The 17,903-nt window shown below is 41.0% G+C and overlaps 1 protein-coding gene across 13 annotated transcripts in view; it reads left to right on the top strand.

The window, feature by feature from the left end:
• Window positions 1–17,903, top strand: part of FAM184A (family with sequence similarity 184 member A) — a 150,231-nt gene that overhangs the window by 52,039 nt on the left and 80,289 nt on the right. For all 13 annotated transcript variants that reach the window (XR_014786669.1, XR_014786668.1, XR_014786667.1 and 10 more), the window contains 2 exons: window positions 8,149–9,003; window positions 14,088–14,223. Coding sequence is in view for 9 of the 13 variants with exons in the window: in XM_084827403.1 (XP_084683529.1) it covers window positions 8,149–9,003; window positions 14,088–14,223 (991 nt within the window). In the remaining 4 variants the exon portion in view is untranslated. The remainder of the gene's footprint in view (window positions 1–8,148; window positions 9,004–14,087; window positions 14,224–17,903) is intronic.

Genomic DNA, 17,903 nt, shown 5'->3' with positions numbered 1-17,903 from the left:
GTGCACCTACCTCTATCTCAAGTCCTAACCACAGACACCTCTCTTCTGGGATGGGGAGCTTATTGTGGACCTCTTCAAATCCAAGGTCGCTGATTGGAAGCAGAAAGATGGGACCCACATAAATTTACTGGAATTACTAGCAGTATGGAAAGCTCTGCGTATCTTCGAGACTGGCATGTCCAGGTTCTAACACAACACTCCAGTTCTCTGGCACCTGAACAGTCAGGGAGGTACACACTCATCGAAACTAGTGGGCCACTCAAAATTTACAATTGGGTTGTCCCCTGGGGCATTCACTTGACAGCCATTCACATTGCAGGAGTGAACAATGCTTTGGCAGACTCCCTCAGTCACGCTTACCAGGCATCCCACAAATGGGAAATGTCTCCTCTCATCCTACGTTGCCTCTTTCGATGATGGGGCCAACCATCCATGGATCTGTTTGCAAACCCATCGAATGTGGTTTGCAAAATATTCTGCTCGAGGGTGGGAGCAGGGCGATCATCGTTAGGGCCTTCAGTGGATCAGAGCATTGTTTTATCTCTTTCCTCCATTTCCTCTGCTACCGAAAGTGATTGTGATGATTAAAGAGAAAATACCAATTGCGTGTCGATCGCACCACGGTGGCCAAGATAACCATGGTTCATGATTCTGTCCGATATGGCCAAAGGAAATATTGTTCATCTTCTGCTAAGGCAGGATCTAATCTCTTAGGGTCGAGGGTGGATCTGACACCCAGATTTTAGCATCCTGAAGTTGACAGCTTGGAGAATTTGATAGAGCAAGTACACACATCAGTACCATCACAGGTACAACAGGTGTTGGATGCAGCAAGGAAACCACCTACCAGACATTCATACAGTGCTAAACGGACAACATTTGAGAAATTTGCTGGTTCTAATCGTTTTAATCCTTTTTCTAGTTCCATTTCTGATATTCTTTTGTTTCTTCACCATTTATTTTTGAGATGGGGCTCCTAACTCTTCTGTTAGGATTTATACTGCAGCTATATCAGTTATGAGAAGTCCAGTACAAGGGTCTTCAGTCTTCACTCACTCTCTCACCAGACAATTTTTATGTGGATTGCAGAACTTCGTCCCACCTGTGAAGGAATTGGCTCCGCAGCGGAGTCTTTCGTTGGTATTATGGGTTCTGATGTCGAAACCCTTTGAGCCTCTGGCTGGTATTGACATTCATTTACTTTCATGGAAAGTAGCTTTTCTAGTAGCTATAACATCATCCTGGAGAGCAAGTGAACTATGTGCTTAGCGCATCGATGCCTCATTTACCATCTTTCATAAGGAAAAGGTTGTTCTTACACTGTACATCACTTTTCTTCCAAAAGTAGTTTCGGATCTTCATATCACTCTATTGTGCTTCCATCATTCTTCCCATCAGCTTCTTCGGATCTGGAGAGAAGACTGCACAACCTGGATGTGCGTAGAGTTTTAGCCTTTTACAAGGCACGGACTGAATCATTTCATAAATCACAAAAGTTGTTTGTCTGCTATGGGGGACCTGCCAGGGGATTGTGTCATCCCAAAGATTGGCTGCTTGGATAGTCCAAACCATAACATTGTCATACCAGATTGTTGGTCTAAAACCCTTCCCTCAAATCTAATGAGAGGAATAGTGACATCGACGGCTTTTGGGAAAGGAGTACCTTTAAGGGGCCTGTGCAAGGCTGCTATGTGGTCTAGTCCATCAACCTTTGTGAAACATTATAAACTGGACATGCAGGCATGATTGGACTGCACTTTTGGAAGAGCGGTACTGTGGTCTGTATTGCAATAGGACACCTACCCACTTCCAGTAAGTTGGTGTGTTAATCACCAGTATGTGTGATGCACAGAGACCACAAAGAAGAAAGGCAGGTTGTTTACCTGTAACTGTAGTTCTTTGAGTGGTCGTCTGTGCATTCACACAACCCGCCCACTGTCCCCTCTTCAGTGTCGATATACGTACAATGATACTGAAAAATCCTTGGATCCGAGACTGTATATTGCGGTCTCAAGGACCTGAGGAGATAGGCAGGAACCCACTCAGACACGCGCAGTGAGATGGTGGGGGAGGGTTCCTGCCGAAAACATTCCTCAAATATAGAAGTCTCCTGAATAGAGGCTCCTCACATGCACAGAGCCCATATGTGTGAATGCACAGATGACCACTCGAAGAGCTACAGTTACAGTGAAGCATCCTGACTTTTCTTGGCCTCCACACACAAGAATCCTATGTGAATATTATGCAGTACTTCCAGTGGTGAGTGCCTCAAAATTCTATATAGGGCACCCAGCTGCCCAGGCCTACTCTTGTATTCAGGTTACTACAGCTTGGACTACATGAAAGATCTGTCCAAAGCCAGGCTGCAAGAGGAGGCAGCCTATCCTGCATGGTGTGTGATGTAGTCTTACCATGGGTTGCCATACTGTAGGGCTGCACCCCCCCAACTCCATGAGCTACAACTAGGCTTAGTATTGGGGCACAGGTGAACACCTACTTTCTGAGCCTTGCCTAGAATAACTGCATCTTGTCCTATGGTTGGCATTCTGTAGCACATTTAGGCAGAAAAACAGGATTTAGTCAGGATGAAAAGAGCATCATGCTGATGAGATTGCTAGCAGCAGATAATGGCCCTTTTATAGTTGATCATGCAAGAGTATGCCATCTGCTCTAGAGTCAGAATTGTGTCTCTTCCAAGAGAGAGAGGGAGAGTCTTAAAGCTTTTAGATGCAATGAATGTTAAGCTAAGCCAGTTTGTGTAGAATCATCCCAAGGCATAAAGCAATCTAAAGTAGTATCTTTTTATATGTAAATAAATTCTATAATTCCTTAATATATAGATTGCAAGCCCCTTGGGGACAGAGGTGTTGGCATTTGTAAAAACCACTGTAAGCTGTTCTAAGACCATGAAATGGGGTGGGATGTAAACCTAATAAAATAGAATAATTTGTGGTTGTGGTGTGTGATAATGCTGTATGTAACAGCGCTGCATGCAGTTAAGTGAATGAATGTGCAAAACATGTATTTGTCCCCAAAATGTGTTGAATTTTTTAAACTAGATTCTAAATGGGAAAACTTTAAGCCATAATAAAATATAATAAAAGGACAAGTGATATACTCTGTGTGTGTGTGTGAGAGAGAGAGAGAGAGAGACAGAGAGAGAGAGACTAGGTGTATTAATGCGAGAGGCTCCCCCCCCCCGCTTCCTTATAGCTAAGCAAACATTAGAGAAACACAGCTGCAGACTTCTCCCTCCCCTGAAGCTCCCAATGCTGCAAAGGAGTGAAGCTTCATATTAACTATTCCTGTTACAGCTGACAAAGCAAACATTAAAGAAACACAGCTGCAACCTTCTCCCTTGAAGTTCCCAATGCTGCGAAGGAGCGAAGTTGCAAATTATTTGCTTCTGAAAAGCAAGGAAGCAGACATCCGAGACACCAGCTTCGACAGAGCACTTCACAGTCTTTAGGAGAGTTAACACTCTGAATACTTGAAGCACTGTGGCTCCAACCAGCCCCCTTTCTAATCCCGTTTCTTCTTTCCTCTAAAGCTCCTGATGCTTCCGAGGTGTGAAGCTGTGAATTAATTACTTTGGAAAAGCAAGGAAGCAAACATCAAAGATACACAGCTTTGACATAGCTTTAAAGCTCCTAAATGCATTATTTCGATTCATGGGAATCTCAGTAACTTCAGGAGTGCGCATTTCGGAAACAAGCCTCATTGACCACAATGGGAGTTACTTCTGAGTAGTCATGCATATGTTTGTGCTGGGAAAGACAGGGATGGGAAAGATAGGGACAGGAAACACCCCTTGACCTGGGTCACAGTGAAAGACACACCCCTGGGCAGGGCTAGCATACCCAAACTAAATGCGGGGGTTGGGGCACACAACAACTATAGTGCAGAGAACCCAACCTAAGGAAAAGAATCAGACTTTAGGTAGTCTCAGGAACTCCAGTTTTGCATGAAAGCTCCAGGGTAGCTGCAGGATGGCAGCCCACTTGTGCCCTGAATGACCTCCAAATGGAGCCAGCTCACAGCAGATTGCCCGTGGAGACCCCCTCCCCCGAGAACCCAGCATGAGATCTGGTTCCTTCACAGATTCAACCATGACCTCTCAAAAGTGCTAGTGTGAAGATGGAATCCATCCTTTTAGCAGTCTGGCCTTTCTGACAGGTCCTCAGTAAAGTGAATTTTCAGCTCAGAATTTCTCACTGTTTATGTAATATGCTAATCAAGCAAAGGTAATCCTCTACTACACAGGTCCCCAACCTTTTTGGACCCGTGGGCACATTTGGGAATTTGAGAAACTGTTGTGGGCACCACTGGATCACCGCTTTGGCATCTACCTGTTGCGTCTATGGATCTTAGGCTGTGTCTTATTCAGCAAAAACTTTTGTTTCGTGTCTGTTGGACACCACAATGTCTCTTTAATAAGATATTGTCAAATTCTGCTAATTTCTACTGGTGCAATACAGCTAATTCTTCTTTTAAACATATGTTTTGATAATGTCCAGTAGTTGCTTCTTTATGTGGGGAGGTTATTACACAGATAAATTTTGTACTGGAACAGTCTTTAATATTCACTGATGTATACGTTCTTTTATATTATTTACCTTCTTCATGGAAATGAACAAATTGTCAATGTAAATGGATTCTCTGCACCCTTTTGACAGATATTACAGCACTGGAAGGATGAACATTCACCTCCTATAATGCAATGGACTGAGAACCGTACAACGCTTTCAATATTTGAATGGGTGGCATATAGACACCACCTTCAAATGGAAACTTATTTGGATATTTGGTCTGCTTTTGTTGAAGCCGATGTATAATTGCTAGAAAGTTGTATGCATTTCATACAAATCCGTGTATGTATATATATTTTTTTTAAGGGGGGGGACCATTGGAGGTGCCCACAGGCAGCACTTTGGGGACCCCTGCTCTACGACCTTGCAAACTTTCTTCATTGTAGCCATTATTGGTTATCAGTCAGGGGCTGAGAAAAGCACATGCCTTCTACAGTAAGACAAATTATAGCTCAGCAAGGCTTGTAATCTGCTCCCTAATGACTACATCGCAAGGCGCCTGATTTGAATATGTTCCTGATGTGGAAGTGAGGGGTTCAGCTACAGAGTCCGTAATGCAGGAGTGTGGGTCCTCTTTCAGCCCAAGGACCAAATTCAATTTCAGAGAAGCTCTCAGGCCACATTCGAGGGGGGGAGCCAAAAATACCAGCCTATGTTTGTCTAACACTCTCACTGCCAGTAACTAAGCCTTAGGGGAAGCATTTCAACTTTTTAGAATGGAGAGAAAAACTATGCAATAGCTAAGAAGCTACCAAACAGTTGGGAAAAGGGGTGGGGACATGGCCATCTGGAAAATCTTGGAAGGTTGGATTTGGCCCCCAGGTAGGCTGTTTTTGGCCCACAGGCCTGAGGTTCCCCACCCCTGCTGTAATGAGGTCAGGATATTTAAGAACCAGATGTATAATATAATTAACTCCCATAGAAAGTGTCATAAAGAAGGGTGCAACCACACCAAATATGGAATCGGATTTTCATTGTGGACTGATACTAATTTCAAATCATATTTCTGAAGGGTTGAAGTTCACTTTAATAATGAAAAAGTATCATATGACATGAAGATCGTATCCTATGTCCTGACCATTCAATTCCCTCTCCTGTTCAATGTATATATGAGGTTGTTGGATGAACTTATTTGGAGGTATGGTGTTATGTGGCTTCAGTATGTTCATTACACTCATCTATACTTTTCTTTTACATCTGAACTACAGTTCGTGGTCTAAGTTCTTACCAAGTGTGGGGAGAAATATTTTTATTTTATTTTTTCCACAACAGGCTTATTTCCCCCTCTTTCTTACCCTCCCCCAGCCTTCTAAATAACTCCACCAACATTACTAGCCTGCAAAGGGGGGGGGGGTTACTAGACTGCTAAGAGAAGTAATCCCCTCCTTCACTTCCACCATGGAAACCAAATGGGCTGACAGAGGAGGAATGGAACTGAGGAATTACTTCCTTTCCTCCGTGTCCAGCACAAAACGACGTGGACCCAGCCAACTCACCTACATGGATTTTCTTGTTGCCTATAGGCACCAGACAAAGTGTTAGGGGATGGCGATCTAGGTCTGCATGCAGAGTTCTTTCTGCTTCCAGTAATATGTGTGGGGGAGATGAGATGTGCCCAGTGGAGGAGCACACTGCCATGAACCATCACTGAGCAGCAAGAGAAGAGGGCAGATAGAGAGGACAAGAAATAAGTCAGGCCAACCCCCCCGCCCCCAATACACACTTGTAAGTCATACCCCATTTACTGATCATCTGCTTCTGAATCTTCTGCTGTCCATGTTTGTAAGAGCTGGATCATGGTCCTTACATTCATAATGTAAATGACAGCGTTCTTTGCATATGGGTGATTTTGTTCTTGGTTGGTTTAGGCTAAACTATTTCAAATGTAAGTACTTAATTTTTGTTTGTCCATATTATTTAGAAAACTTTTATCCTGTCAGTTTCCAAAGACAGAGGAAAATCACAAATGAAATTTCCAGCACAAAAATGGTTGAATACTATTTGAATACCCAGACTGAACTCTATTTTTAATAAACAGTTCTTATATAAATAAGATTTAGGGTAGATATTTTGTCTGTTCTCCTGTCCTTAAACATACATGGGTTTGCTTCTATAAAGACAGCAGAATAACTATATTCCAAATGCCCACACAATCAAATAATCACCTTTACACCCTAAACATATCATTTGAAAGCATGTTTTGTTTTTTTTTAAAAGCAGGCATGGAGCAGCAGTTTTCATTGGGACCACAGCACCCAGAAAGGTTTAACTTTTCCTCTTCAAATGTGGTCCTGACATAAACCCCCCGACCCAAGCTGCCATTAGCCCCAGGAAGAAAGTTTCTATTGTTCCCCCTCCTGGTGCCTGCTATAATTTTTTTTTAATGGATGTGACTGGAAATCACATATTTAGTATCATGCTTAGTCTGGCTCAAAACTGCCTTTCAGACAATTGGTTAGATTATTACATCAGAGTTTGACTGACTTTATTCTTGCATGTTAACATCTTTTTCTAGAAACCCTAGAATCTGCCAATTTGTGTGTTAAATTTAAAATGCAGAGTATACAGGAGCCACAATCCAACACAAAATTAGGCATGGGGGGGCCAAATTGATATGCTTAAGCCCACTGAAATTGTCAGGTTTAAGCAAACTTAGATCAGAGTTGTATTGTACCCAGGATTTCCTGTCTTATAAGGCAGGGGTGGGAGCTTGTGGTTCTCCAAATGCTGTTGGACTACAACTTCCAAATTCCCTCACCATTGGCCATGCTAGCTGGGGCTGATGGGACTTGATTTCCAACAACATCAAGATGTCCACAGGTTCTGTAGCCCTGATTTAAGGCATAGTTCATCTATATTAAGTGATCCTGAGAGTTGTGTAAGAACATAAGGTCTTATCAATAGGCTAATAGTCAATCTTTTCTCCTCCCCACCCCCTATTAGAACATTCCATGGGGTTGGGGCCACCATTAGGAAGGCTCTGGCCTGAGGCCCAGCCAGTCTCTTTCCCAAAAGGCATGTGTAGGAAAGGGCAAGTGGAATTATGGGGATACATAATATTATTTGTAAATGTAACTGATTAACAACTTCAGTTACAAATTCTGAGTTGTATGCAGTGGTCTCCTTCCACCAGCAAAATGAACACCACTGGTAGAATGATTTCCCCCTCCCCCTGCAGCCACCTGTGCACTTCTCTGGAGAGTTGGGAGACCACATGTGGGGGAGCAGGGGGAGAAGAGAAAATCCTATTGTGCAAGTGGATGTTGGTTCTGTGATGGTGGATATAACCTCTAATCCATATATTGCTAGTATTGCTGCTTACCTTCATATCTTTATCAGAAAACAGTACTTAGGCCATTTTGGTATTGCTAGCTAGATGTACTAATTCTTTCATATTAATATATTCTTTGTAGTATCATTCATTTTAGTATCATGATAAAACTTCTCCTTTAACAACATGGAGTGTTCGAAGATGTGCCACAAAATGTCCCATATCAGATTATTTTGAAATTCTTTGTTGTGAGAAAGGGAATAATCTTTTCTGTGTTTATATGTGCAGGTAATATATGCTCTGAACACAAAGAATGATGAACACGAAGCAGCTATTCAAGCCCTCAAGGATGCTCATGAAGAAGAAATCCAACAAATTCTTGCAGAAACTAGAGAAAAGATTCTGCAGTATAAGGGTAAAGTTTCTGAGGAAATAGATCTGAAAAGAAAGATCCAGGTTTTAGAAGAGTCATTGGAAGATCATAAAAAGATGAAGCATCAAGCCTTAACTGAGTTTGAAGCTTATAAAGACAGAGTTGAGGATATGCAACTTTGTGCAGAAGCTCAGCATGTCCAACGTGTAGTAACTATGTCTCGGGAAGTAGAAGAAATTAGAAAGAAATTTGAGGAGAGGTTACGGAGTTTTATACAAGTTCAGGTACAGTTTGAGAAGGATAAACGTTCAGCTCTTGAAGAGCTGAGGTCTGCACATAGAGTTGAGGTACAAGAACTTATGAAGACCCATCAGAATCAGAATGCTACTTTAAGCAAGGGACAGGAAAAGTTAGAAGAATTACACAGGCGGGACGTGGAAGAATTGAATTCCAAAGTTGAAGAGCTAAGATTGGAAAGAAAAAAGCTTATTGAGGACTATGAAGGTAAACTCAGCAAAGCTCAATCTTTCTATGAACATGAACTTGATACTATGAAAAGGTCACAGCTCTTTACAGCTGAAAGCCTGAAAACATGCAAAGAGAAAGAAGTGGAATTAAGAAAGGAGTTTCAAAGCCAAGAATCTATTTTACGAAAAAACCTGGGGAAGCTTAAGACTGAATTGCAGATGGTACAGGATGAAGCCGGCGGTCTACGAGAAAAATGCCAGAAGCTTCAAGTAGCACTAAGTACAGCAGAAAACAATGTACAGGTGAGATAAGCATTGCTACAGTATTTGTTTAAAACAAAACCAATGAAACTTACAAGAAGTAACAGCTAGATACTTATACATGAATTGCTTATGAACATTTAAGTCTATATCACTACCACTTGACAGTTTTTCATCTTTGCTATCTTCTTGATAAACCATTTGAATATTGAATCTCAAAGCCATTCAGATGTTAAACATTTCCCATATACAACATGCTTCCATTTAAAAATAATAATAAAGCATGGGTTGTTGAATTCTGGGTTGCTATGATGTGTGAATCCAGCCACACTAACAAACCACAGGTTGTTAACTACAAACACCCCAGAAATAGAACCCATGGTTTGTTGTTGGGTTGTGAATTCTTGGTTGTTTAAACTATGGGTTGTTGTTACAGGTGAACCCAGAACCATGGGTTGTTCATGGATTGTTTCACTAGGCTACAGAGGCGATGGGCAAGAGTGGTAAAAAAAAAACAAAAAAAACCCCCAGCCTCTCTACATGCCAGTACTAGAGAAGGCATTTTGGATACAGGGAGGGAGCAGGTGAAAGAGGAGGGAAACAAACAACCTAAGGATTGAGAAAACTATTGTTTGTTCAGTCATCTGCTAGACAAACCCTGGGAAGGGCAACAAACCATGCGTTAACATTATGTTCGAACCAGGTCATTATCTCCAAGAATTCATATGGACTGTTTCACTAATTCCACTGATATGTGAAGTCCTTTGGGGGCTTAGTCATGAACTCTATCAGTTCTAGATCACATTTTTCTAATTTCTTGCCAGTTGAGTATTCTAAACTGGTTGCACTGTATGCATCCTTTGCTACTGATAGGAAGAATATACATTGCTTGTTTTAAGATTTTATCTCACTGCATACTTTATTTGCTTTTCTTTCTAAAACACTAAGGAGTAAGGTACTCAATTCTTTCTTCAAATGCTGCCATATATTGTTGTGCTAAATAATGCAATCATTAATATTTAGTATATTGGCATTTTCAGTCTGCTGTCTCCCTGCATTTTAAGCACTTATCAATTTTCTATGACTGTCATCTAACATAGCTTAAGGCTTGAAGAAAGGATAAAAATTGTATATTGTGCATGCATAATAAATGACACTGATTTGCACTCAGTGGCAGATAGCTTAGTCATTCCTTTTTTTCCTTTTTGTTTGTAAGCTGCTTTTTATATTCACATATTTTCTTTAATAAAGTTCAGTTTTGAAACAGGAATTTAAAATGTTTTCTAATTAAGCTACATCTTTAGTCATCTTTTTAAATTAACTTTTCTTTGTTAGGTCAGAATGCAAATTGTAGTATTAGTAGAACATTTGTTATAAATATTTTTAAATGCACCATCACTTGGTATGTGGGACTGGGCCTTTCGGATGGTGGTGCAAAGGCTCTTGAATGCCCTCCTTAGAAAAGCCCAGTTGGCCCGTCCCCTTCTAGACTTCAGAAAAATTGTCAAAAGTGTTTTTAGATGTGCTTTTGACATTATCCTCAAAGTAATTTTTAATGCTGCTGTTTTAGTATATTGCTTTTTGTTTTAATTGATTATGTTTTAAATTGTTATTGGGAAGAACCCAACTAGTTTGCTTCCATCAGCAGAATGGGGAGTAGTGTGATTTTCAGCAGTTCCCCCTTGACCCTGCAGCCCCCCAGGCACACCCATAATCTATTCTGGAATGTTGGTGGACCCCACAGAGCAAATTTTGGGGGGTATAGGAGGCTGCAGGTGAGAGGGAATCACTTACATTCTCACCCTTTTCTGTTCCACTGACAGAAGAGAAACTAGTTGTATTCTGCCCATTGTTTTATCATGTTTTGTAAGTCACATTGCAGGCCCTTGTGGGGTAAAAAAGTAGCACTCACATTTATAATAATAAAAGAGGATGTGTATCTGCCTTTCAGCGCCATAACTCTAAGAACATGAAACCGAAACACCTAAATGTTGGCATGCATACTAAGGAGAGCCTAGGGCTGTGCACCTCAGGGCTGTTTGGTTTTTTAAATGCATTAATGAATCTTATATATATAATTCAAAGTTGGGAGTTAGTTGGTCATCCTTTTCTGACTGCCTTCCTCTTGAACGATTCTCATGAAGCACACTTCATTGGAAAGGTCTTGACACACAGATTCCATGAATAACAATGGTTTTCACTATAGTTCAAAGTCGGGAGTTTATTTATGTCCATAAAGCTTTTATTTTTTTAAAAAAAGAATTAGGCTATCTTCTGTAACAATGTGCTATAAAGTTTTATTTTTAATATAAAAATTTCAAGTATAATTAAACATAATTAATTCCAAATTGGAGCAAAATGAAATATGAACACACAAAGTCTCTGTACACCTTTATAAACACAAGTGCAAGCCAAAGTACAATGATATGCCAGTAACATATGACCTGTAAATCATGAAGGGATTAAAAGACACCTACACTTTGAATGTTTCAATAAATGCAGTTAGTTAAGTTATCCCTTTCATTAAATTAGATTTTTCTCCAAACTGTGTTCATGGGGAACCAACTGGTTTTAATTAATGTAAATATGTTTGTGTTTTTGGAGTTTACAGTACCATCTACAGTCACTAGATGGCAGACTTTCCTAACCAGCTTATAGCTTTGCAGTTAGGGGTGCACGAAAGTCACTTACCTGGTCTTGCAGCTTGCTTCACGGTGGGGGGGAGGCGCTTCGCTGCTCCCCCCGAAGTTCAGGCTGGGGGGGGAGGCCGCCTCGCCCAGCCGAAATTCAGGCCGGGGGGGAGGCTTCCCGCCTCGCCTGGCCGAAATTCAGGCTGGGGAGGAGGCGCCTCGCCTCGCCCGGCCGCGAAATAAAAAGTAAACAAAAAACAAAAATGCCCCCGTGATAGGCTACGTGACAATTTACATAGCCTATCATGGCTAGATCTGCAAAGTCAGCCGTGATAGGCTACGTTAATCGTCACGTAGCCTATCACGGGTGACTTAAAAAAAAAGAAAAGAAAAGCGCGTACGCAAATGGCGGCCCCCATAGGGAGCCGCCATTCGCGTTCCTTATTTGGTCCCTGTAGTCTACGTAAAGATTTACGTAGACTACGGCGAAAATAAGGGCAACGCTACGTTGTCCTTATTTTCGCCGTAGTCTACGTAAATCTTTACATAGACTACAGGGACCAACTAAGGAATGCAAATGGCGGCTCCCTATGGGGGCCGCCATTAGCCGTACACGCGTTTGTTTGTTTTTTAAGTCACCTGTGATAGGCTACGTGACGATTAACGTAGCCTATCACGGCTGACTTTGCAAATCTAGCCGTGATAGGCTACGTTAATCGTTACGTAGCCTATCACGGGGGCGGTTTTTTTTTTTTACTTTGCTTGTAATGGCGGCGGTGGCGGCCGGTCGAAAGACCGGCTGCCGCCCCTGATGAAGACCTGCCGAACTGCCGCCGGGACCTGCCACCGGGAGGGACATTCGTGAAAGGTAAGTCCCATCCTGGGGGGGTGCGGGGTGCGGGGGGGCAGAGAAGTTCTCCCCGAACAACCTTCGGAGGACCGAATTCGTTGGCGCTTGGCCCCCTGAAGTTTCGGGGAGAAATTCTCCCCCATCCCTATTTGCAGTTTATACAGTTTGAAGTTGTGGGGGGGGGAGAAGTCCAAGTGACAGAGTTATATAGTTTCCTTGTCCCCCCTGTTCTAGGGCAGCCCCATCTCAAGGGAATGGAGTGGACAGCCCCTTCCCTCAGGGGACTATAAGGGTGCACCACAGCAGGGGTTAGGTCTAGGGGTGCCAGCGGCCCTGGCTTCACTCAGACAGCTCTTCCAGTTGTGTAACGTTGCTTGAAGGCTTTGCTGTATCAAACTAAGGGCTATTCTTAAACATGTGAAGCCAAGTCCATTCACTAGTGTGTATATGTGTGTTTATACATATTTTATATACACACACACACTCAAATCAAAGGTGAAAGCAAAGGATTACATTTAGCATGGTATTTTGTACATTCTCTACAGCTTCTTCCAGATGAGCCCTTTATTGTGCAATCACCCTGACTCATCCATAAAATTTAACAGAGGGTTCAGAAGTCATTGTCTTCTATTTGTAACCCTCTTGTGTTTTCCTACTGTTTCTTCCATCTTTTTTCATACCAGAAAATATCTGTTAAGGAGAAAAAGACAGAATAGCTGTGCAATGCCTTTCAAGTGGTAGCGCTAGGAGCCCTCTTGTCTGGAGCTGGATCTACTCTAGTGCTTTTTATCAGTATTAAAGTATACTGATAACTGTTGGAGCACACTAGGCATTCTGTATACTGCTTTTCTAGCATTATTTCCTGCTTTTTATTCCGTATTATCCAAAATACCGCAACAGATGTTATTGTGTGCTCGACGAGGCATAAATACACAAGAGGGATATAGTGTCACCATGATGGGATCATATTGATATGACATGAGGTGTAATTCTGGCCTAGAAGCTCAGTATATTGAATCTAGAGATATCCTTCTGCATGCAGAAGGTATCTTCTGCATCTGAAAGAACAGTTTTATACCTTACCGTAGAGTGCTGTGAAAGAAAAGTGAAAATAAATCCAAGTATATTCTTATGTTTGTGCAAGGAGTTATGTACAAGTGGAAGTATGAGAACTACTATAGAATCTGCCTGTTACAGCACTGTGTGCACTCTTGTGTAAGCTCTTGCAGAGCAACACTATATTTTTCTTGTAGTTATGGTTCTTAGATCCAACCCAATTTGTGGAAAGAATGCATTTGTTGTTCACCAACTGATTTCCTGTAATAGCAACAACACTATGAACGATCTGCTGTAAAAAGTTCATATTTTTACCAAAATATCAGCGAATGATTACTATCAAAAAGTAAAAGTGTAGATATGGGTCTCATTTGTATGCAAAAGGGGCATACAATTTGTGGAAATCACAGAATTCTATGATTAAGGCACTGCAAAAAATGTGTGGGCAACATATGTTTTTGGTTTTTTAAACTGGGTAATAATTTATAAAACCAGGTTCAGATGCCATCTGCATTGGTAAATTTCATTCATACTTGTTCAATTTTAAGAATGTTATTTTGTCCTTTTAATAAGGTTCTCTATTCTCTTAGGCTCTTCAGAAACAGCTAGATGACGTCAAAGAAGAGGAAGTGTCATTGTTAAGCAAACACAAAGAGGTTGAAAGTGAGCTAACAGCTGCTAGAGAACGCTTACAGCAACAGGCCACAGATCTAGTACTGAAAGCCAGTATGTGTGTATATGTTTCTATGTGCTTCGTATGTAATCTACCTTAAGTATTTATTCAGAATGTTAGTTTTTATTCAATACTTCAATGCAAAATTCATGGCAACTGTTATACCTTTTTCTACACTCTTCATTTAAAATGTGTTATTGAAAGCAATTTGTGGCCTTTGAAACAGGCCTCTATTTTGATTATTTTAGTGAAATATCATACACAGCATGATGCAATACCCATTTTCTCAGCATAATTTCCACTGTGTTCAATGGGGGATACTTCTATCCCCCATCGAACACATAGTATGCATAGGATTGCAGACTTATGACCTAAAAGCATAGGCTCATAAACTAAAAGTTTATAGGATAACTCTCTTGGTCTTGCCAAATTATCTTTCATTTTGAACTTTTCAGCCTATGTGTAAACAATACTGCAAAAACTGTACTGTTAAGGTCTAATTATAATAGGCAAAATGCAAATTGAAAGTGAGTGTATACATACCATTCCAGCTGAAATAATTATATTGCATTGTGTATTACATAACTTATAGTGGCCTTGTTGCATTTTTGAAGGGCTGCTTCTGTGAATCCAGTACTGGGCATGGGCCTGTGTTCATGCCACTGTATGTATGAAATGATGTACACACACATACACCTGCATGTGTAATATGCTTGATATCTACTATCGCTTCACCTTTGGTTTCTGAAGTGGAAGAATTAAGCTGCATTAATTCATGCATCTGGTTGTGCTCACATTTACCACATTTTCCGTTGTATTGTTCCAGTGGTGCTCTGCTGTGGATTACATGATTGATTACTGAATTCATTAACATGTGAATCCCTGGAAATGTTGTCATTGAGAATTTCTCTGCAGTGTTAGTGTTTAGAAACATTTTGATCCAGATGTTTAAAAAGAAATGGTCTAAATTAATCCTCACAAGACCAAATCTGCTTGTGCCTTAATTGTGTTTCTGATTCTCTCTTGGACACTGATGTGGTTCCTCCTTTTTTTCCTGTTACTGCTTGTAGTTTGTACTGAAGGGTCAGATATTAAATCAGAGCAGTGTCTCATTGGTGCTTCTTCTGCTTTTTTAATTGTGAAGAATTCCTGAAGCAGGCCAACGTTGCATCATAGAAAGCTTTTAGCGCCAGAAAACAGAGCTTTCAGTTGCCTCTCTGTTTTCATCACATGTGAGAAACATTGCAAATAAGCAATATGCAGTGGATTGTTTTCATAGAAAATAAAGCTATCAGTGGCTACAAGTCATGATAGCCATATACTGATAGGGTTTGAATGACATGCCGTGACTTGTCCTGGGTTAATTAACCAACGCCGAGCAGATTGCATATTCAACCCCCAGTCAGTGGTTGTTAGGTCATACAAATCTGGCAAGCATAGGTTATTTGAGGGTTAAAAAACCCTCGCATAATGCTAAAATAGGCCATGTGCTATGCAAGCATTGTTTAATCCTCACATAACCCACGCTTGCCAGGTTTGCATGACACAACAACACTGAAGCAGGGGTTACTTATTCAAAATGGTGGCCACGTATACACTGCAGCCTCGCCCATGGTGGGCTGACATGTTATGCGAAAACCCTACCATCTCCAATATCAGAAGCACTATATATCTGTATACCAACTGTTGCGGAACATGAGTGGGAGGGTGCTGTTACCCTTATGTCCAGCTTGTGGACTTCCCATAGGCATCTGGTTGGCCACTGCGGGAGCAAAATGCTGTACCAGATCATCCTTTGGGCTGATCTAGCATGGCTCATCTTGTGTTCTTAGGAGTGTCTCTAATTTTATAAAGCTAACACAATTTTAAGTGCAGGAGCAATATTACAGTATATTTTTTCTGATATATAATCAAATTTGTGTCCACACAAATATAATTATTAGATGGTATATAAATAAATGTTAGATTGTGACTTATACAAAAGTAAAAAAAAATAAACCAATCAGTGGTTATATATCTCCAGTTTAAGACAACCAATTCAACTTCAGCTGTAAATATAGAATTCCTGAGTGATGACTTCAGAAGAACTTGCTGTAGACCTAATGATTTCTTTATGTGATGTGCTCTGTCCTTCTTCCACAGTTCAGAAGTCTATTTACTTTCAAACTAAATGCTTGCTCTAAAGGTTCTGTGCTGTATGTTCTTTCCAAAATTCTAAACAATCTGCAGTACAAATCTCTATGGTACGTTAATCCACAACAAACCTCTTTTAAAGGAAATTTCCTAATTGTAAGAATTTGAATATCACAAATTAACAGCAGTAGAACACTGGAATAACACAAGTGATAATGCAGAGTGGCTTCAAAACGTTACACCTATTACACTAGGTTGATGACGTTCACACAGGGATCTGTGACCATTTACCAGGATCATGTCTGCACAAACTACCTCCCTGTCTCAGCTACCTTCAACAGATGCCAGCAGTAATGACAAAGCGCTTCCCACTTCTGATTGCTGCTCAGTGCTTTCCACTGGCTGCCTCAGATACGTAGTTAATACTGAACACTTAACTTCTGTGAGATTGTATATATTGTGGACTATGGTTTTCATAAAATTACATAGAAAGAAAATTAACTGTTGGTCAGTGTAGTATTATCTGTAATGTCATCTGCAGCGTCTGATTTTACTGCTGCATACATTTCATAGGAGCTGTCAGTGGTTCTGAGGTTGATCAGTTCTATGAAGACCTACAACACCTTCTAGAACTAACACCAAAAAAGGATGTCCTCTTCATCGTAGGGGATTGGAATGCTAAAGTAGGAAGGCAAGAAATCATGAAGCAGGACAAAGGTGAATCGAGTTTTGCCAAGAGAACACACTGATCATAGCAAACACTCTTTTCCAACAGCACAAGAGGCAACTTTACACATGGACATCACCAGATGGTCAGTATCGAAATCAGATTGATTATGTCCTTTGCAGCCAAAGATGGAGAAGCTCTATACAGTCAGTAAAAACAAGACCTGGAGCTGACTGTGGCTCAGATCATGAGCTGCTTCTTGCAAAATTTCGGCTTAAATTGAAGAACGTAGGGAAAACCGCTAAACCATTCAGGTATACCCTAATCATATCCCTTATGAATATACAGTGGAGGTGAGGAATAGATTTAAGGGATTAGACCTCATAGAGTGCCTAAGGAACTATGGACAGAGGTCCGTAACATTGTTCAGGAGGCAGCAACTCAATCCATCCCAAAGAAAAAGAAATGCAAGAAAGCAAAGTGGCTGTCTGAGGAGGTTTTACAAGTAGCTGAGGAAAGAAGGGAAGCAAAAAGCAAAGGAGAAAGGGGAAGATATATCCAACTGAATGCAGAGTTCCAAAGAATAGCAAGGAGAGACAAGAAGGCCTTCTTAAATGAACAATGCAAAGAAATTGAGGAAAACAATAGAGACTAGAGATCTTTTCAAGAAAATCGGAGATGTCAGGGGAACGTTTTGTGCAAAGACGGGCATGATAAAGGACAAAGAAGTCAGGGACCTAACAGAAGCAATGAGATTAAGAAGAGGTGGAAAGAATACACAGAAGAACTATACAGGAAAGATCTGAATGTCCCTGATAGCCATGATAGTGCGGTCACTGAACTTGAGCCGGACATCCTAGACAGTGAAGTCAAGTGGGCCTTAGGAAGCATTGCTAACAACAAAGCTAGTGGAGATGGCAGTATTCCAGCTGA

Source organism: Heloderma suspectum, chromosome 1, assembly GCF_057233095.1.
Source record: "Heloderma suspectum isolate Gila_16-S chromosome 1, 16-S_ref, whole genome shotgun sequence".
Taxonomy (NCBI): Eukaryota; Metazoa; Chordata; class Lepidosauria; order Squamata; family Helodermatidae; genus Heloderma; species Heloderma suspectum.
This window is presented reverse-complemented; position numbering and strand designations above follow the sequence as displayed.